Source organism: Rattus norvegicus, chromosome 1, assembly GCF_021556685.1.
Source record: "Rattus norvegicus strain SHRSP/BbbUtx chromosome 1, alternate assembly SHRSP_T2T, whole genome shotgun sequence".
Lineage (NCBI taxonomy): Eukaryota > Metazoa > Chordata > Mammalia > Rodentia > Muridae > Rattus > Rattus norvegicus.
In genome coordinates, this window is record NC_141534.1 from 198,658,470 (window position 1) to 198,680,744 (window position 22,275).

The following is a 22,275-nucleotide window of genomic DNA, read 5'->3' on the forward strand; positions in this document are numbered from 1 at the left end:
ATCTATGTTAATTGAGAGTTTTGCAGGATACAGTAACCTGGGCTGGCATTTGTGTTCTCTTAGGGTCTGTATGACATCTGTCCAGGATCTTCTGGCTTTCAAAGTCTCTGGTGAGAAGTCTGGTGTAATTCTGATAGGTCTGCCTTTATATGTTACTTGACCTTTTTCCCTTACTGCTTTTAATATTCTTTCTTTATTTTGTGCATTTGGTGTTTTGACTATTATGTGACGGGAGGAGTTTCTTTTCTGGTCCAATCTATTTGGAGTTCTGTAGGCTTCTTGTATGTTTATGGGCATCTCTTTCTTTAGGTTAGGGAAGTTTTCTTCTATGACTTGGTTGAAGATATTTACTGGTCCTTTGAGCTGGGGGTCTTCACTGTCTTCTATACCTATTATCCTTAGGTTTGATCTTCTCACTGAGTCCTGGATTTTCTTTATGTTTTGGACAAGTAACTTTTCTGTTTTACATTTTCTTTGACCATAGTGTTGATGATTTCTACGGAATCTTCTGCTCCTGAGATTCTCTCTTCTATTTCTTGTATTCTGTTGTTGATGCTTATATCTGCGGCTTCTAGTCTCTTCCTTTGGTTTTCTATATCCCGGGATGTTTCCCTTTGTGCTGTCTTTATTGCTTCTATTTCCATTTTTAATTCCTTCACCTGTTTGATTGTGTTTTCCTATAATTCTTTCAGGGATTTTTGTGATTCCTCTCTATAGGCTTCTATTTGTTTGTTTATGTTTTCCTGCATTTCTCTAAGGGAGTTCTTCATGTCTTTCTTGAAGTCCTCCAGAATCATGATCAAAAGTGATTTTAAATCTGGATCTTGCTTTTCTGGTGCGTTTGGATATTCAGTGTTTGCTTTGGAGGGAGAATTGGGCTCCGATGATGCCATTTAGTCTTGGTTTCTGTTGCTTGGGTTCCTGCACTTGCCTCTCACCATCAGGTTGTCTCTGGTGTTACCTTCTTCTGCTATTTCTGACAGTGGCCATAGGCCTGTGTGTCAGGAGTGCTGTAGACCTGTTTTCCTGTTTTCTTTCTGCCAGTTATGTGAACAGAGTGTTTTGCTTTCAGGCGTGTAGTCTTTCCTGTCTACTGGTCTTCAGCTGTTCCTGTGGGCCTGTGTCCTGAGTCCACCAGGCAGGTCACTTGGAGCAGAAAAGGTGGTCTTACCTGTGGTCCCCTGGCTCAAGTTGCTCATGGGGGGCTGCTTTTGAGCTCTGTGTGAGAGGGGCAACCAGGAGGGCCTGCGCCGCCTTTTCTCGGAGCCCCCACTGGGGTCCCAGATGGTGTTAGGTGTTTTCCTCTGGAGTCAGAAATGTGGGCAGAGTGTAGTCTCTTCTCGCCTCCCAGGCATGTCTGCCCCTCTGAAGGTTTAGCTCTCCCTCCCACGGGATTTGGGTGCAGAGAACTGTTGACTGGTTTGCTTCAGGTCCGGGTGGTGTCTGGACTGTGGGGGATCTGCTGTCCGAGTGCCCCTGTCTTCTGGTTCCCAGAGGCCGTATACAGTTTCCTCTTGGGCCAGGGATGTGGGCAGGGGTGGGCAGTATTGGTGGTCTCTTCCGCTCTGCAGTCTCAGGAATCGGACACATCCTTTTTTTTAAATTTTTTTTTTATTTTATACAAGCATTTCTTCCTCAATGATGCTGAGGGAGTAGAAGTTAGACATATTTCCTTTTAGACAGACAAGGAGAGGGGCCATAGTTATGTAATAAAGTTGGCAAACTTCTAAGAAGTCTGGCTTCTTCCTTACCCTCCTGACTTGAGACAAAAGCCTGACAGCTTAAAACAAAGGCTTTAGACTCCTCCTCCCCCCACCCCCAACCTCTGGACAGCTGCATGTCCCTTGCTGAGGGATTAGCCTACACTGTATTAGGATATGCCACACAAGCACTGGCCCAGGGTAAATCAGGACATGCTATACAATAGTTGTAGGCCAATTTAACATCCGGTCTTTCTTCAAATTGCCAACCCTAACTCAGAGTAAGAAGACTCTGCAAACATCAACTCTTGAGAAGAGACTGGATTCCCCGCCCACCCCTGCAAGCGTCTTTTTCTCTGTGTGCCTTCGCTGTGTGAGTCTGTCTCCTTGCCTTCCAATAAAATGCCTTTCTTCCACTGCTGATTGTGTCTACTGCTGCTTGCTGTTTGAGATTTCTCCACCACTTCCCGTTTCTACTTATATTTTTTTCTTGCCTTTTCATTCTTTAACTGGCAGAGAAAAATTCCCAAGATCGCCCACACTGTATCATTCTCATCAATGCGCACTGTGCACAGACGTACAGATGCTTTATTGTGGCTGTCTATTCTGAATGTTCTATTCTCCATTCTTCCAAGATCACATTTCCTATTACTTCCTGAAGTTGCCCCGTTCCTATGTGTGGGAGTTCTTAGAGATCCAAATTGAAAATTAATTGACTCAGTGAATGTCATTCAAAGTAGGCTAATTAAACTCTTTTTCCAAAGTTTTTAAGTAGGGACAGAAATAAAAGAAGATTTTTGTTTCATGTACCAGACACTGGCACATGGCATGGACACCCTCTCTCCATCACACACAGTGAGGATGAAGGAAACAAGTCTTACAGATGGCAGAGGGCTGAAGGCCACCAGGTTCTTCAGGAAAGGGAGTAGAAGGAAGGGTTGCAATCATTGTGGTCATTGTTTTTCAAGAAATATAGGAACTGGGTATGTTCAAGAAATTGAGTGTATTTTGTACATCATGATCTGTGAAAAACTCCAGAAGCTTGAAGAAGAAAGGTGAAAGAAGCAGGCTGGCCAGGGGCTGCACTGGGCAATGTCAACATCCCCCCACCCCATGATACAAACACACACACACACACACACACACACACACACACACACACACACACACATTAAATACAATGTAATAAATCTCTAAAATTTATGAAAAAGGGAAAATGAAGTTGGGACATGATGGGAGATGTTTGTAAAGATGTAATTGTGACAGGTAAGACAGCACAGAGGTTTTTCTGTCTTGTATTTTCATTGAGGCCATTTTAAGTTTACTTAAAGTTTGATCTCCTTGATCAAAGAATCCTGTGGGAAATTGAAAGACCCCCGGAGCGGGGAGACCCTCACTCAAGTCTTGGGATGATATGACCCCACAAGAACTCGTGTGAGACCATCCTTGCTGTAATAAACATGAGGTTTATTGATAGGAGCCAGTGCACTGGGGTCGAGACTCATATCCCAGGCAGGGGCAGTGGAGTTCGACCCCGAAAGGCTGGGAGAAAGGGTATTTAAAGGGAGAAACCACAACCTGAGGGGGCAGGGATGGTGTCATTGGAAAGTGTCGAGAATACTAATGAAAAATCACAAGGAGGAGCTTCCTGTTTCTCAAGATTGTTAAACGTTATGATCTATCAGTTCCTGGGAGGAGCTTCCTGTTTCTTAAGATTATTCTCTAAGTTTTAATCTAACTTTATGATCAGTTAGTACAGGTAGAGTGCAGGGTCTGGAATTTGAGGTATTTTGGCTTCTTAGGGGTGAGGTTGCATTTTTTAAATTTCTGACTTTTTAGCTGCATTTTTTATTCTTTCAAAATTATCAAACTCTGTTCTAAGAACCCAAGGTCAAGATGCCCAAGCTAACTTATCTTTGCCTCTGCCTATTTGTACAAACATCCCCCCCCCCCATCTAACCATGTACGGTAGCTTCTCTTATATTGCTTGCTTGCATAAAACCTTCCCCTATAGCAGCCAAGATACCAGGACATTATTTTTGCCTTTAAAGACCCCTTACCTTAAACACTTGTAGCTACTACACTTGGGTCTTGAATATTTGAGTGTAGTCCCAGTCAGCTGGAATAAAGACTTTCAACTGGTTATAAACTGTGTCTGAGGTATCTGAAAGTTCTTCTCTAGTGACTCTCTATAACAAAAGGTTAAGATAAAGTAATTCCTGAGGCGGCATTAAAGGGAGAAAAATGTTCACCTTCCTCGTTTGGGTCAGTGTTTAACAACCTTCATTCTTGTGCATTTTGAGTCTTGTCTTTCATGAAAAGGATAAGTAAGAGCTATGGAACCTCATTATGTTTTTTTTTCTTGTTAAATAACCTTTATTATGTATATGTGAGGGCTACACTGTGGTATTATGAGATAATGTAGAAAATAAAATGGTTATTATGATAAAGCAGGTTAAACTATCCATCATACATATATTCTTTCCTTCTCTCTTTCTTCCTTCCTTCCTTCCTTCCTTCCTTCCTTCCTTTCTTTCTTTCTTTCTTTCTTTCTTTCTTTCTTTCTTTCTTTCTTTCTCTTTCTCCCTCCTTTCTTATCTCCTTTCCCCTCTCCCTCTTTTCTTCCCTCTCTCTTCCTCCCTTCCCCTCTCTCTCCCTCACTATTTCTCTCTCTCATTCCCTCTGACTCCCTCCCCTCTCACCTTCCTGTCTTTCCCCTTCCTTCCTTCCTTCCTTTCTTTCTTTCTTTCTTTCTTTCTTTCTTTCTTTCTTTCTTTCTTTCTTTCTTTCTTCCTTTCTTTCTTCTCTTCCAGACATGGTTTCCATGTAACTCAAGATGACTTTAAACTTGCTGTGCTGTGCTGTGTGGTTAAGATTATGATCCGCTTGCCTCAAGTCCTGAGATGCCAGGTACTCGCCTCCACATCTGCTTTTCGATGTTCTAGGACTGGAACCCAGGGCTTATATTTGCTAGGCAAATGTTCTACCAGCTCCAGCTTGAGCCCTGCCCCTTCTTTCCTTTTCTATGGGATCTTTGAGGTTGTTCAACAGGACCCACTCAGCTAGCAGCTCAGAAGGTTGCCTTTGTCCTTAGAGAAGCTGGCACAATTGGACTCTGTACATCTAGAGAAGTCACAGCTTGGCACAAGGCCCTGCCTAGAGCCTACTAGGGCCTTGCTGGGGCTGGAGTATCAGGACAGCTCAGGACTGTGTTCCCTCATGTCTTCCTCTGAGCAGCCACAGCAACATTTCCGACATTGCTTCCCCACCCTTTGTCACATTGTTTCTTACCTAACCCTTCTCCCTCTGGGGCTTCCCAGACTTGAAAGGTACAAAACTCCTATCAAAGGTGAGAAAGGTTAAGTGTGTAGAACATTCTTCCAGATCTCAGGAAAAGGAAGGCCAGACTGCTGGAAGCCAGAGGGCAGAAGGATGGTGAATAGGGCCTAGGCACGCACTGGGAACAACCTTAGGTGAAGTAACCACACAATGATCCTAAACCAATATTCCACCCATGGGAGGAAAAGGGGAAGTGCCATTCACAAGCCTTGGATAAGAAGTAAGGGCCCTGCTGCTCCAGGCTCACTGGACACATGGTCTCTGTTTGGGAGAGCCATAGAGTTCAGTCTTTATGCAGAGACACTGAGGTGGCCACAAGTGTGTTTAGGAGAGTGTGGAGGTACAGAACCAGGATAGGCTGTCAGAAAGAGGCTGGCTCCAAGCTGGGATACAGCCCTTTAGAGTGGCCTATGTAACTCATCTCTGACATTCACAGATGATGTGGATGTGCTAAACTAGAACCTGGTACTTGTCCAGAGGCCAGGCCTTGACTTTGAACCTCTATCAGTCTTGTCTCTTTTTCTTTAAATATCCATTGGTTTATGATGTGGAGTGGAGGGAAACTGTCTTTAAAAATAATCTGTTTACTAAATAAAAATTAGCGTCTTGGTGTTGGTCTCAGAAGCAAAATATTTTTGAACATTTGCAGGTTTGTCGAATGTAGTAAGAAGGAAGTTCTCATGGCCTGAAGTCTCAGTAGGAAGCTTCAGCTCTCTGACTTTCTGTCCCCACTGACTCTTTCTTTCTTGAGCTTTGACCCTCAGTCATACAGCCACACCCCAGCCTTGCCCACTTCAGAGACCACAGACAGCTGGACCAATGCCTATGTTGGCCTAGGCCTAGGCTCCTGCCTTTTATTTTCTTGGCTTCAGCGTGTATGTAGGGAAGTCTCCACACCTTGTTTTATTTCCACTGTGCCCCTGCACCCACCTCCTTCACCAGCTCCAGTCTTCCAGCCTCACCTGTGTTCTCTGCCACTATATTCTCAAACATTCTGTTTCTATCTTCCAGACAGAAGCTCTGGGATCACCAGGTACTGATTTCTTTGCTCTCCCAGAACTTGGCTGGGTACAGGCCCCATATGTGTAGCCCAATTCTAGCTGCCACTGGCTGCTAGAACTTTGACCTTGGTTCTCCTCTCCTGGCCAGATCTGCAGGACAGTTTTTACAAGGTGGAGGTAGCCTGTAAGTTGCAAAGGACTTGAGAGCAGGGCTGGTGGAGAGATGTGGGGTCCATGGAATATTGACTGTCAGTAAAGCTGCAGACAAGATGGACCATCAGGAGGAAGAGGGGGAGCAGTGGGTTGGGACACGGCCTAGGGAACACATGCCCTCCAAATTCCCACTTTTCTTCTGAGTTCCCTGTCACATAGTTGGCATCAATGCCTCAAAACCCACTTAGGGGCCTTCTAGGCTCTTGCATTTGCAATACTCCTATTTCCCCAACAAACTGTCATCTATGGAGTTTCCTATGTTCACTGACTCTGCCTGGCGATTGGAGTTCAGACTCGTGCCTTGTTCCTCCTCGTGTCCCCAGACATAAAGCAAATCTGGCACACCAATAAAATTCTTTGTGTGTTCTTGTCTGTAGATATTCTTACATTGAGTTAGGTTCTGAACCCATGAATGACCAGTTGAAACACATCATAAGGCCTTATGTGGCAGCCTTGGCTTTTATACTATGAGCTCTTGGCAGATAGGTAGAGTCCAGAGCTCACTCTTTGAAAGCCAAGGGTTCAGTGCAGAAATGATCAGGGTAGAGAGGTTTGTTAAGAGGAATAGTCTTCCTTCTTTTACGGCCCAAGATCCATCTACCTTTTGGGGTGGCTTCTGCTGAGCTTGCAGTCAATCTTGATGAATATCAACTGAGCACTGCCTTGCCATGTGTCTCTGATGCACACCATACCATTCCACCCTCCAAGAATTGTGTAGTTTTAGACTCTAGGGTAGATCTGACTTGAGGTAGACTTGATCTCATTCTGCTCTATCAGTGGCTTCTATCTTTCTATACTGTACTGGATACTGGTGACATCTTTGTTTCCTGTTAATCTTTCCCTAGAAACTGAAGGGAAAAGGGGATCTGCCAGCTGGAGGGCTGAGCACTGTACTGGAAGACAGAGTCCCAACATCAATCCCTCTGGGACATAAATTTTCTGATGTAAGAAATGAGCCCACCTCTTACTTCTGTCCAAAAGCCAGTGGATGCCAGTGTCTAACCCAACTGGAATCCAGCAGGAGTCCTTAGATGACCTGAACAGGCTCATCTCCTGCTCTGTGGCCATGCTCATGCATGCTCTGGCTTGGAGGTGGCCTAGTCAATTCTCCCATGTCTCCAACACACCTGGGACTATATGTCCACGATTTGGAGGGGCAGTTGTGACGCCAAGCACTCAGAGGTGTCTAGAACAGTTCTTTGTGCAGAAACTGCCTGAGGAGGTCCATGGCAGTTGCCCTTTATCTGGATGAGAGTTGCCCTTGGATGCCATTCACTTTCCTTGTTCTTATTCTTTGCTCTGAAACAAACTATTGGGATATATTTTAGTCTCTCACACAGACTTATTCTAAAGCCAAAATACACTTCCATTGTCAATGGCTGAGTTGGTTTCCTGATGTACCAACAGTGTCTGAGCAGTGTAATTAGTGCGGCTGGATGTCCGAGGATCAAGTTTTACTTCAAAGTCTGCTATAGGTGTGGTGGTACATTCCTTGTGAGGGAGGACCTCTCCAAAAGAGCTGTTCCCCTGTCTGAGGACCCTGGTCATCCAGGAAGCCAAACCTGGAATGTTCCTTGCCTTTGGATGAAATTAGAAGCAGATTCTAAGATCCTAACTTCACAGCATCATACAAGAATCAAGTGACAGAGACTGTGGGTTAACAAGGCAAGGTAAAGGAAGCAAGGTACCCCTAGGTCTTATGTGGCAAGAGCCTACTCACCAGGCCAGAAAGCAGTCAATTTTCCTGAGCTGGCTGCTTCTACCACATTCCACACACCAGCACATTCCACCACAGAGACTATCTTACAAATGTCAAGCAACTTTCTTGGAGTCTTCACTGGGTCTATTGAATCCAGGAATGCAAACTGGGGTGTCCAAAGAGTTTGGGGACATTTACATCACAAACCCAAGGAAGCAGACTGAACATAAGACAGATAGGAACAAGGGAGAAGTGCCATGGCTTTCCCAAAATTTGAGCATCCTACTGTATAATTGCTGAGGACAAGAAATCAAAGCAGGGAGAGATGGCTGGGAATGGTGCAGTTTGAGGTGGTGGATTTCTCAGCTGAGATGAAGATGTTGGTGGATCATCGGGTGGAAGCCAGCAAGGGTGCATGGTCTGGGTGGAACTGTTCTTCATGCCTTCTACTTTTAGTCAGTATGCAAGCACATTCTCAGCTCTCTGAGCCTCAGTGATGTCCACAAGAGCTAACTAGAAGGACAGCATGCCAGTATGAACAGTCCTGAACACATCCCTTCCCCTTGGCACCATGTCTCTCATTTTCCCAGCAGCCCACATCCTGCTTCCCATAAGTTTCTTGGACTCTTCCAAGATAAAAGTCAAGGCTCACCAAAAAGGAAGTTTTATCACTGAAGTCAGGCGTCTATGTTGGGCAGCAGCCAGGTTGTTCCTGCCACAATCAGTCAAATGCACTTAACCTTGTTCTCACGGATTAGCCAAACTGTTAACAAAGTTCCTCACTTCCGTCATATTGATTTATAGCAGCAATAGATGCATACCACCCAAGAGGGCACACCTCCTTCCACCCAGAAACTTATAAATGTCAGGGAATTTCTACTCAAATCGAGAGGAACCAGCACAATGGGGATCTCCATCGTTATCTTTGAAATATGTCTTTTGTGGGGTCAAATTCTTTCTACAGGTATTTTGTCTCATTATTTATAGTCATGAATTGTGTTTCTGCAAACCTTGGTCCTGGTGGGTTGGATGAATTTGTTCATGGTTGTGTGATTGTCGGTCTGAAGTAGGCTCTTTGCTAATAATTGTAAATATTTGCAAGTGTGTGTGGAGGTGTGTGCTTCTCTTTTTGTCCTATGTCTACATGTGGAGTAGAAGTGGTGACTGTAGGAGAGAAGTCAGGCATTCTGTTGATGTTCTTAGGCAGCCGTTCAATGAAGGGAATGATTGATTGAAGTCCTCAGCCTCAGAAAAGGCTTATGGGCATTAGGAAGAGGCCTTAAACCTTGCTAAATACGCTGTGAAAGTGGATGGAGACAGGCCTGTATTGACATTCTGCATGTGCCTTCTCTTCTGTATGTCTGGCTCTGTGACCAGTATTTGCTGAGCAATGCCAGGCCAAGTGACCAACAGACAGGATGGTGTCAGAGTGCCAGTCATTTCCTTGTAGTTCAGTTGTTTCATGTTCTCAGAGAGTCAAGTGATGAGCAAGGAAGAGTTACCTGGCTAGTCCTCCCCACAGTTGATTGTGTCATCTCACAGAGGACAACTTATTTGCCCCCTCTTCTTCTTTCTCGGTCTGTCTGCCTTCCCTCTGCCTGTCTCTCTGTTTGCTTTTCTGTTTGTCCTTCTCTTTTCTCTACCTCTCTGTCTCTGTTTCCTCTCTTTGTCTCTCTTTGTCTGTCTGTCTTCCTTTCTGTCTTCTCCCCACCTTTCCCTTTCCTGGATATCCTATCTCTTCATCTCTCTCCCACAGTTCTTCCTTCCTCCCTCTGTCTCTCTTTTCCTCTCTCCCCCCTTCATTTCTTCTTCATAATCCTCTCCTTTTCTTTCTTCCTTTGGAGTCACTATGGCTAGATTTCATATTTTTGCAAGATCTCCATATGAATTCCAGAATGCTCACTCTCCCCATGGGTCTGCTGAAGATGAAGACTCATGTGGGGAATGGCTTTCATGAGAACATCACCCCAAGTCCAAATCCTCAGGCTTGCACTGCTGACCAAGGGGGCCTAGACTGAGGCAGCCTAGAACTATGCAAGCTGTCTTCTTGGAGAGTGAAGTGGGAGGCAAGGCCATCTTTCAGGGTGACAGAGTTGTTCTGTTCCTGCACAGTGAACTGGAATCACCACAGTTCTGGAGAACAGACAGTCTATTGCCTTGCCCTTATTCACAAAGAAACAAAGGCAGTAATGCTATGGGCCTGAGGGAGTTTGTCCTTTAAGATGTTGATACTGCACTTGTACTTACATGCAGGTATGCATGCTTGCCCTACATGTGTACTTACATGCAGGTATGCATGCTTGCCCTACATGTGTACTTACATACAGGTATGCATGCTGTGGCTTCAGCACACAGAGGGGGAACTGACCCTCTTCCACTTGACTTTCTTCTCTAATTCAAGCCAGGTAGCACTCTAAGTTAGTTAACTCACCTCCATAGTTCAGATGGGGGACACCAAGGCTCAGGAGATTGGCTATATGGGAATTGTGTCAGAATGTGAACCCGGAATAAGGCTTCATGGCACTGAAGTAACAGCTATGTCAGATTAAGCCATGGCCTCTCCATTGAGGGGGCAGAAGGAGCTGAGTCTTCTGCATGTGTGATCTCAGTGCCACCTTTGTACAGTTTGGTGCACAGGTCATGCTGGGCAGGAGAGAGGCTGTGGTATTGCTGCTGGTCAGTGGCAGACCCAAGAACACTGTTGGTACAGTTCCTCTTCTGCAATAAAACCCAGTTTACTCTTCTGCAATTGGGGTAACATGCTTTGTTCTACAGAGCGAAGGAATGAGACCACCCCCACCCCATAGAACTAGCAGGTAGAATAAGTCTCAAGATAGTCATGCCCCATTTGGGGCACTGTTTTAATGTTCTATCCAAATGTGACTTCCTTAGAGTAGGGTGGATCTTGGAATAACTCTCAGAAGAGGAGATTTGGGAGCAATCCAAACATTATCCATATCCTCGCCATTCCTGAGTAATTATCTCCCAGTCTCCAAAAGAAATGGATTCCAAGAACTTTCTGCTTCTACCCAAAACCTCTGACACTCAACTCTTTTATCAACTGGTGTATGACCCACAGACACCCACCTGTGTCCTTCCAGTCATCCCAGATATAGTCTCTCACAGAATATCAATGTTGTGTGACTCAGTGCTATACCACATCGCTCATGTGAGAATAGCAGGAGGAAAAGTTTTTATACTCAGTAAATACAGAGGCAGGCTTTTACCGCCATATTTTTGATTCACCTCCTGTGTAATTTGTGAAGGAGCCCATGGGTACAGAGGGTTAAATGGAATATTATTAAGACTATTTTACTGTTTTGACCAATGACAATTGAACCTTGGTTGTCTGAGTTTGGGCTTTAAGGGAAATCACACAGCAAATGTGTAAAAGCTATTGCTTCAGGGGCTGGTGAAGGTGATTTCCCATGTTCCTGGTCTGTCCTTTCATAAGTGTAAGTGCTATTGTGTCCTAGGAAGGTTTTTGCCAGGATTCCTGTACATGAAACACAGAACCTGAATTTGCTATTATTTCTTTCACAGCATCTGAACTGGTAAGTACATTAAAAAGATGGACCTGTGTCAATGTATAATTTCCTTCTATGTCATGATAGATGCTGACTCACTGTATGTCAATAAATGAAACTAGGCTGAAATGTATAATGTCCCATCTAGACATGTAATGGTGACAGAAACTCCTGCCAGTTATAGCATAAAAGGATACTGTGGTAAGATAGTTACAGACTTCCATTTTATGTTGCCCCTGCCTCAAATTTCAATTTATGTTAGAATCAAATAAAATACCTGAATGTAGGTATTGGCTTTGGTCCTGGTGCAAGAAATTCTGTCTAGGAGACAAGAAGTGATCTGTGGTTGGCAGATGATATGTAAGGATAACGTGCCCTCTTCACACTTGCGCCAACTCCTGCTTGTCCCAAGAACAATAAGAATTTAATATCACTGAGGTTATAGGTCCATTCATTTGTCATTGGGGTGTTTATTTATTTTTAGACCCACCTAGCCCAGGCTAACCTCAAACTTGCTGTGTAGGCAATGCTATCCTTGAACTCCTGATCTTCTTGCCTGTAGTTTCTAGGTTCTAAGAATCTAGGATTGTGTCACCATCCCCAACTCTTAGCACATTTTAAATGACATATAATTCACCTCCAAACCCCTGACTTTTATCTCCTCTTATAAAATAAACTATATGTATCAAGACTTTGGGCAGTACAAATAGCTTAAACTGAAACAGTGACCTCCCCCTCCCTCCAACTCCCAATAGGAGTACTCACTCTAATTTTGTCCCTTGTATGGGACTATATTTTACACAATGGATCCAATTCTGAACTGACCTTTGTCTTTTTAAGGTCAGTGGAACCCCAGGGGCACAAATAATGGTAAGGCCTTTTCCTTTGCTCTTGTGTCTTGGCTTTGGGTTATTGATGGATTTGGGGCTGAATCTCCGTCCTGTTGCTGTGATCACACACTGGCCCTAAGCTCCTTGGAGGAGGAGAGGTCCATTTGGCTTACAGGTCACTGTCTATTATTGAATGAAGCCAGGGCAGGAGATGGAGGCAGGCAAGTGGAGGCAGGAGCTGAAGCAGAGATCACAGAGGAGCCCTGCTTATTGACTTTCTGCCTTATGATAGCTAGTGTTATTAAACAGCACAGGCTCACCTGCCCAAGGACCATGGGCTGGCCTTGCACAAATAATTATTGATCAAAGCAATCCTCACAAACAGGGCCATAGGCAATTGTGATCAGGGTAACTCTCAGACTGTGAGCCCTTTAAATAACATAGCTGGATGAACGTAGCTTTAACCTCTGTCAGGAGTGCCAGTGGAAAACGGTCACTGTTTCTTCCTTCGAAAATTGAAATATTGTGCATAATCAATGGTCAGCTGTTACAGGTAACATATGCTATTGTCAGGATATGCTCCTGGCAGGGAATCCAGAGGAAGCTTTTTTGACCAACTTCCAGAAAGGGCCAATCCAAGGCTGTCAGTTCTCTAGGGGGAGCATTCAGAGTGACCAGGAGAGGGCAGCAAGATGGGCTCCTTTAGATACAGAAGCTTCTTTGGGAAAGCCTTGGAAGGCTCAGTTGGCCTTTCCCAATCCTCATAATGTCTACTGAAGATCTCCAGCAACAGCAAGTGTCTGACCCTGTGACCTTGCATCCACTTCAACCTGTCACTCTGAGAACACAGAGTTCTCACAACCACAAAGGGGCCACAGAAAGGTACAGCCAGGATCCAGCTCCTGCTATCAGGATGCTGAACCTCTTCCTTCCTGCTACCACACAGCTGCTGTCTGTCTCCTCTCACAACCAGCACAGATTTCAGTGAGGGACTTAGGGGCACCACTCCATACAGAAGTGTGCTGCTTGCTGACTGCCCACTCATGTGTATTCTTACAGTGGGAGAGCAGGCTGGAGGGGTAGAGGGATGATTTCTGGTAGATGGACTCCATTGCACACTTGACCCTGATGAAGATGGAGAGGATTCAGAAGCACCCCTTTGGGTGTGTGTGTGTGTGTGTGTGTGTGTGTGTGTGTGTGTGTTGACAGATCTGACAACTGACACCAAGGTCATCATTGACCTAAGGGGCAGAAAAGGAGAGGCAACTGCTTGTCCTTACTACCTAATTGTATATAGCCTACTCATAGCAATGAGTGGCCAAAACATTCCCTTTATTGCAGATAACATGATAAGCAAAAACACAACATCATGGGAGTGACAAATTCTTCCTGATCCAATCAAGCAAATTCTGTGAAAGAGTGGCTGATTGATTATATGATACTGGTATCCATTCAAATACAAAGTCATCCTTTAATCTATAAAGAAGCAACCCAGGATTGCAGTCCATTGTGTGTCCCCATAAAGATTGCTAGTTTGACCATTGGTAGGCAGTTTTTTGTATCATGGACTGTGCACATGTTACAAGAAACATAGTGTGACTGTGGTGAACTCACCCAACCTGAGAATGGCACTCAAAAGAACAATGGTCCTGCAAGTAGCCACACTGTGAGTGGGATTCTTGGCCCTTCCAGAATAACCTCTGGAAGTTACTTCTGATGGTTGGAGCCACTTTCTCAGGACTGTTGTCCGATGGCTCTTGGTTATATTAGGTGGTTCTGCCTGAAATACAGAAATACCCAAATGACTTTTGAATTCAAATATCCTCTGGCTATTTCTATCTTGTGCCTACATTGGGGCTGCTGGTGAACTGCATAGTGTTTTGGATGGGATAGGTGCAGAGATGAAGGAGCGTGAGGAGAAAAATGCTCATGGTGACATCTCAGTGACAAGTTAAAGATCAGTGTCAGATCCCACAGGAGAATCACAGCTTTTCTAGGGATGCAAGGCCTTTACCTCAGGAGATTGCAGCTCCTGCATCTGGGGTGCTCAAGAGTGGATCAACACCCAATGAATTCTTCCTCTCTCATTCTGCAGATGTGGTCTACGTAACTGAAGAAACCACAGAAGGTAAGTTGTACTATGTTGTATCTCTGTGTCCTCATTGTCTCCAGAAGCCAAAGGTTTACTTCTGATCAGAAGATGGGCAGTAGGCAGGGCCTGCTGGGTCCTAAACTCCCAGGGAAATTTCTCAATAAAGTCAAGCCTACATGAGCATACATGCCATGGATTACGTCTTTGAGTTGTAGATGTTGGGGAGGATCAGCCAGAAGAGGTATCTTCAAGGGCCACTGAAAAGGTTTTGTTTCTAGGGCTTCTATTTATCATTCTCAGTGCTCTGAGGTCCTCATGTATCACCCACACCTTGGCCAGCCCAGGCAGCAGAATTTCTGGCAGGGAGCAGAATTCACTGCTTGCAGAGGAAATCAAAACTCTGCTTAGCCAATGCCCTTGTTGTTTTCCTTTGTCTGAGGCCATATAAAGCTACTATGGATGTCAGTACTCCCCATCCCAGAACATCTCAGATCTTGTTCCCTCTCTGAGTTCTTCCCAGGAGAGGTGTTGGTGGCATATCAGTATAGTTTAGATTCCGATGGTCTGGGCTTTAGCAAGGAAAATTCCATTTTTTTCTCCTTGGGATTTTTTGATCCTAGGACATCATTGGACTGTTTCCATACCAATGTCTCTGGGCAGCCCAGAGTTTGTTGGGAACCTAATTGGCCCATATGCCGGCCTTGCTTTTCCTCAGGCACTTGAGGTATGCCAAGGATGAAGTTGGTTTTCTCCCACTTAGCCATATTCCTTCCCAAGATTCCACCTTGTTTTGGTCAGGACCTGCTTGCTGTGTGGGGACAGGTCAATTTTTCCATATCCAGAGACCTTATGAAGGTTACTTAGAAGCTGCTGGCTTGGTGCCAGTGGGTTAATATCTGGAGATCTTCACTCCAATCCTCAGCACCAAGTTAACTCTTGATTTATTCTGTCTAAGAGCTAGGGCTCTTTTAAAGTAATTTAAACATATGCTTGAAGTTTATGTCTCAAGTATAGGAAACATTTTAGAATCATTTTCAAAACAGTAAAAAAAGAGCATGGTCTCTCTCTCTCTCTCTCTCTCTCTCTCTCTCACACACACACACACACAAACACACACACACACACGCGCGCGTGTACGCAAACACAGAAAAACCATACACACAAACTTAGATCCTTGTCTTGACAGACACACAAACATACATAGAGATGCACACATGGACACAGAAACATACACATATATTGTCACATACAATTATTCAGGTAAAAGACAGAAATAACACAGACACAGAATTTTATATACAAAAAACCCACACCCACATAGACACAGAGACACACACAATCCCAGAAGGGCACACAGAGACAGATATAGACACTGACACACAGGTACACACATACACTCCATGTCAATCTCTGTCCACACATAATCTCCCATCACATCTCCATTAGCACTTGTCCCTGGTACAAAACTGTCTGTGATGACTTCAGGGCCTAAATATGCTGGGTCCTCTGTACACATGTATAAAGGTGGGAAAGGGAGCACACACTGCTCACTTAGTTCCCAGCTTTGTACATGTGCCAAGAGCCTAACATGTTGCCTGACTCAGAGGAATGTATTGCAGCTCACAGGACAGAGGAAGGGACTGTGAGCAGTCCATGCTCATGACTCCCGAGAGAACAGAGCAGCCCTGCTGATTCCATAATTCATGCAGATACATGAATTATGTACAAACACGCATGCTAAAGCAGTGACAACATTAACCACTTCCTCATCATTCCTGAATAATTATATCTCAGTCTCCAAAGGAAATTGGTTCCAAGAACTTCCTTGCTTCTACCCAAAGCCTCTGACATTCAAGTATTTGATCAACTGGTGTGTGGCCCACGAACACTCTGCTGTGTCCTTCCAGTCATCCCAGAAATAGTCCGTCACACAATATCAATGTTGTATGACTCAATGCTATACCACATTGCTCATGCGAGAATGGCAAGAGGAAAAAATTTTCAAGCTCAACAATACCAAGCAAGGTCTTTTTGTTTTTCTTCCTAATTTTGATACATTGCCTGTATAATTTGTGAAGTAGCCCAGGAGTACAGAGGGCTGACACAAATATCAAAGACTCTATTGCTCTTTTGATCAATGAAAAAGAAACCTAGGTTTTGAGTTTTGTCTTTGTGGGGCCCACACTGCAGAGGTGTAAAAGCTATCACCCCTGAAAGGATTTCTGCCAGGATTCTTGTGGGTGAAACACGGTCTGATTTGCTTTTATTCCTTTCACAGCTCTTCAATCAAGCAGTCCCACACCTGGTAAGTACTTTGAAAATAGGGGCAGTATCTGGGTGTAATTTCCCCTATGTCATGATTGACACAGACACACCACATGCTAATGAATGGCACTAGGCTGAAATATAGTGTCCCCTCTAGACTGTGATGACAATCGAAACTCCTGCCATCGGTAGCATAAAGGGTCCTGTGGTAAGACAAGCACAGCCTTCCCTTTTGTATTGCTCCTGTCTCAAATTTCAGTTCATGTTAGAATCAAATAGAATATGTGAAATCTTGGAATCAGTCCTGCTGCCAGAAGTTCTGACTGGGAGACATGAATTGGGCTCAGGGATTGGTGGTGGCAGAAGATATGTAAGGATAACCTGCCCTCTTCACACTTGGGCCAACCTCAGCTTGTCCCAAGACTAATCAGAATTCAACCTCACAAGGATATAGGACCGTTTATTTGCTATTGGCTTGTTTATTTATCTTTTTGAGACTCAGTGGAGGCCATAATGACCTTGAACTTGCTGTTTAGGCAAGGCTACCCCTGAGCTCCTGACCTTCTTGCCTGTACTATCCAGGTTCTAGGATTCCAAGATTTTGCAACCATGTGCTGCTCTTGTTTCTCACATCAGGCGTTATGTGTACTGCACCCCTAGTCCATATCCTTGTACCTCTCCTTACCAAAAAGTGAAAATCATTTTAATAAAGACCTTGGGCAGTGCACATGGCCAAAACTGAAACACAGATTCCATTCAACCTTCGCAGGAGGAGAGGTTAATTTTGTTCCCTGTATGAGACCATTTTTGCACAGTGGGTCCAACTCTAAACTGAGCTTTGTCTTTTTAGGTTGGTGGAACCCCGGGGGCACACCTAACGGTAAGGCCTTTTCCTTTGCTCTTGTGTCTTGACTTTGGGTTATTGATGGATTTGGGGCTGAATCTACTTCCTGTTGCTGTGATCACACACTGGCTCTAAGCTCCTTGGAGGAGGAGAGGTCCATTTGGCTTACAGGTCACCATCCATCATTGAATGAAACCAGGGCAGGAGATGGAGGCAGGCAAGTGGAGGCAGGAACTGAATCAGAGATCAAAAAGAAGCCCTGCTTAGTGGCTATCTGGATCATGTTTAGCTACTGTTCTTAAACAGCAGGGACTCATGTGCCCAAGCACTGTGGGCTGGCCGTGTGCTTACAATTATCAATCAAAGCAATCCACATAAATAGGGTCACAGGCAATTGTGATCTGTTCAACTCCCAGAGTGAGAGCTCTTTACATGACATTGCTAGAGCCTGGTTGACAGGGGAGATAGCTAAGACAGATGGCCAGCATTGCTGCTGCTGCTGCTGCGGCTGTCTGGTTGTATCCAATGGAATCTTCGGGCACAGATATCTGAGGTGGAGTAGAGATGTGGGTGTCTAACAACTAAACAGACCCTACCAATCCCCACACATCCCCTTCATTCTTCTGTTTGCCCTTCAGTCATATGATGAATGAATGTAGCTTTAGATTCTGTCAGAAGGGCTAGTGGAAACAGTCACTTTCTTCCTTCCAAAATGAAAATATTGTGCATAATTAATGCTCAGCTATTGCATGTAGCATATGCTATTATCAGGATATGTTCCTGGCAGGCAATCCAGAGGAAGTCTTTTGACTAACTTCCAGAAAGGGCCAAACCAAGGCTGGCAGTTCTCTAGGGGGAACATTCAGAGAGTGAGCAGCAGAGGGCAGGAAGATGGGCTCCTTCAGACACAGAACCTTCTTTGGGAACACCTTGGAAGGCTCAGTTGGCCTTTGCCAATCCCCATAGTGTCTACTGAAGATCTCTAGCAACAGCAACTGTCTGAGCCCCTCCCCTTGCATCCACTCCAACCTATCACTCTGATAACACAGAGTTCTCACAACCAAAAAGGGGCCACAGAAAAGTACAGCCAGGATCCAGCTTCTGTTGTAAGAAGGCTGAACCTGTTCCTTCCTGCTACCACACAGCTGCTGTTTGTTTCCTCTCACAACCAGCACAGATTTCAGTGTGAGAGACTTATGGACACCACACCATGCAGAAGCATGCTACCTGCTGACTGCCCAGACATGTGCATTCTTACAGTGGGAGAGCAGGCAGAAACAGACAAGAGTGTGACAATATCACTCAAGCACACCTGTGGCATTAAAGATCCCAATGGAGGACTGAGTTTGGAGTGGTGGGCATGGATATCCTGGGAGCTGATGGTGTGTGAATATGGCGTTCTACACTGGGAGCATCAGGGCTAAGTTAGGTTTGAAGAGGTGACATTGAGACACTCTTGTCTGCCAAGTTTCCAGAGGCTATGGGAAAGAAAACAGCCCTTGTTGTTTCCCTTTGTTTGAGGCTATATAAAGCAACTATGGATGTCATGACCCCACATCCGGGAACATCTCACATCCTGTTCCATTTCTCTGAGTTCTTCCAATATGAGGTGTTGGCGGCTTATCAGTATAATTTAGATTTCATGGCCTGTGCTTTAGTAAGGAAAATTCCTTTTATTTTCTTCTTCGGATTTTTTGATCCTAGGACATCAGCAAGAACTGTTTCCATACCAATGCCTCTGGCCAGCCCAGTGTTTATTGAGAATCTAATTGGCTCATATGTCAGGCCTTGCTTTTCCAGAGGCATGTGATATATCCCAAGAATGAGATTGGCTTACTATCACTTAGCCATATTCCTTTCCAAGATTCCACCCTGTTTTTGTCAGGACCTGTTGTGTGGGGAGAGGTCAATTTGTTCCATATCGACAGACCTTATAAAAGTTAGTTAGAAGCTGGTGGCCTAGTGCCAGTGGGTTAATATCCGGAGATCTTCACTCCAATCCTCAGCATCAATTTAACTCTTGAAAGCACTGTGTCCAAGAGCTAGGGCTCTTTTAAAGTAACTTAAACATACGCTTGAAGACACACACACAGACACAGACACAGACACAGACACAGACACAGACACAGACACACACACACACACACACACACACACACACACACACACACAATATTCTACAAATCAGGACGCTGAATTAGTAGGATCTTGATTTTCAGGCTAGATTAGGATACATCCAGAGATACCAAACTAAAAAAAACTTAACATTCAAAATTGAGGCAAACGGGCATTCCACATATCTGCTATTGAATATTACATTGGAATACCAGCCAATATAATTAGAAAAGAAGAATTAATTACATGTGTACTTTTTTGTTCTGGTTCCCTAGAGCTCAGTGCAAGTCATATGTAGGCAAGTTAGAATTAGGGTCTGTAGGTTAACAACATTTTCTATAAGGATAGCCTTTTAGAATTGGAGAAGTCAAGACTACAAAGATATCTTACTTGTGTCAAGTCACAGAGCATTATCCAATATAGATCCCGAGTCACATCCCATCAGTTGGTTGACTGTACTTGCATGCCTTGTTTTTCCTCAATGGAGACTTAACATCATATTTCTCATTTTTATCTCCCTCATCTGTAATGGGCATGTAGTGACGTCGTCTACCCAAGTTCCTAATTCCACATCAATAGGTAATAAAACTGTGTAGATCTCTCTCTGAAGGTCACAATGCTGATTTTCTTCACAGCATTGACTTCTTTGGGACACTTAAGGGGATATGGTGGTGGGTGCATGTTGTAAGACATAGGGAAGTTGGGGGTGACTCCTGAACAGGAGGTCTTTTCTCCACTGGGAGCCCTGTTACTGCCCGTTTCTTTCTGTGTGGAAGAGTCAGTCAGCATGCTGTTGCTGGCCATTTCCCTTTCTGACTGTGTAGGAGTCAGTCAGCATGGGAGTGGGTTAAAAAAATCCACGGTCTCTAAATTTAGTGTTATGTCAGAAGAGACTCTGGGGTTAGAAGGATCAAGATAAGACAAGGTGACACAATGAGACTGATGACGTCTTATGAGATGCCATTCTGGTTCACGTCAAATGGGTGTCCTTTCAGAAAGTTTAGTCCTAGTGCCAATCCTGTGCAGGCCTTTGTCTTGTTTAATCATGTAAGGTTCTTGAGCCTGGACTCCAGTGACAAGTTTACACCAGTAGTCGTCGTGACCAGCACTGACAAAGTTTGGTGACATCCAGTGTGGTGTCATTGCAGACAGAAATTGAGCTCAAGGAAACAGTTGCCTGAGTTCTGTGGGGGACAGCATCTTCTGCAGGTTTATAGTTTCATATTGGACCTGAAACAATTATAATATAAAATCTGAGCCTAGTATGTGAGCAGCTGTAGAGCGCCTTTGCCAGGGATCCATGGAGTTCTCTTGAGGCAGGAAGCTCATCATTCTGCCCCTCTGGTCTGTCACAGAGACAGCCTGCTCTACCTTCTCCTTTAGTGCTGGTAGGTGTGGGTCAGCCTGGAGATGAGTGTGTGCATGAACAGTGTATGCATGTGTGTGTGTTTGTGTGTGTGTGTGTGTGTGTGTGTTTGTGTGTGTTTGAGGTAGAGGGAGAGAGAGAGAGGGGGAGAGAGAGAGAGAGAGAGAGAGAGAGAGAGAGAGAGAGAGAGAGAGAAAGAGAGAGAAAGAATTTATGATGGCTCTGCATCCTCTCTCTCCTTGAAACACCCTTCATTGTACTGTGTGTGGCACTCAAAGGCCTTAGGAACAAGGGGCAGTAGGTATCTTGTCACCATCTGGAGCCGATACAGCACATGCCAAACAGTTTGCAGAAACATGGACATTCTGGTGACCAGCATGTCCTTAATGTCTAGAAGAGAATTAGAGAGCACTGGAGTGAAGGTCAGCACACACAGTGAGTGGAGAAAGGTCTTTTAGGACAGTGTGTCCAAGATGCAGTCAGAGGAGGAGCTCAAGTCCCCTATTGCTTAAAGTTCATGAGTGAGCTGCCCACACAGTACACAACCTCCACCATCCACACAGGACCAACTCACGAGAAACCACATTTCTTTCCAGGAACAGATTCTGTTTTGGCTGTGAGGCTGGTGAATGGAGGAGACAGGTGTCGGGGTCGCGTGGAGATCCTTTACCAGGGTTCCTGGGGCACCGTGTGTGATGACAGCTGGGACATCAATGACGCCAATGTGGTGTGCAGGCAGCTGGGCTGTGGCGGGGCCTTGTCTGCCCCAGGAAGTGCCCAGTTTGGACAGGGCTCTGGGTCCATTGTTCTGGATGAGGTGGCCTGTACAGGAAATGAGACCTATCTGTGGAACTGCTCTCACCGAGGCTGGCTCTCTCATAACTGTGACCACCAGGAGGATGCTGGAGTCATCTGTTCAGGTAAGACACAGTGATCATTAAATCTGCCTGACAGTTAAGCAATCAGGTTACTATGAATGCTATCAGAACTTCATTCTGGCTGTATTAATTTTTTCCTTGTACGGGTTGATGAATATCAAGGACAATGCCCTTCTCTTCAGGGTCCTCCCAAATGCTCTTAGTTATCTAGTAACTCTAGAGTTTATGTGAGGCAGGCAACTTATGGAAATGCAAGGTGAAGTCCTAGGCATGAGAAGGAACAGGGTGAGAAGAAAATTGCTCTTGTAAGAAGAACCCCAGCCTTGGTTTGGGGAATTGGAATCCTGTTTCCAGTTGATTTTTCAATATGCAGAGGGCAGTGCAGTAAAGCACAGGGGGCCGAGAA

The 22,275-nt window shown here is 44.8% G+C and overlaps 1 protein-coding gene across 13 annotated transcripts in view; it reads left to right on the forward strand.

Moving 5' to 3' along the window:
• Nucleotides 1-8,839: 8,839 nt before the first annotated feature.
• LOC147996985 (scavenger receptor cysteine-rich domain-containing protein DMBT1-like) overlaps nt 8,840-22,275 on the forward strand; it is a 175,464-nt gene continuing 162,028 nt past the window's right edge. For 7 of the 13 annotated variants that reach the window (XM_087608001.1, XM_087608022.1, XM_087608027.1 and 4 more), the window contains exons 1-5: nt 8,840-8,916; nt 14,405-14,437; nt 16,680-16,706; nt 17,517-17,546; nt 21,588-21,911. In XM_087608001.1, the coding sequence (XP_087464127.1) occupies nt 8,856-8,916; nt 14,405-14,437; nt 16,680-16,706; nt 17,517-17,546; nt 21,588-21,911 (475 nt within the window). In that variant the 5' untranslated portion in view covers nt 8,840-8,855. Of the gene's footprint in view, nt 8,917-12,319; nt 12,350-14,404; nt 14,438-16,679; nt 16,707-17,516; nt 17,547-20,165; nt 20,205-21,587; nt 21,912-22,275 lie in introns of all 13 variants that reach the window. The other 6 variants (XM_087607979.1, XM_087608011.1, XM_087607995.1 and 3 more) reach the window with 2 other exon arrangements.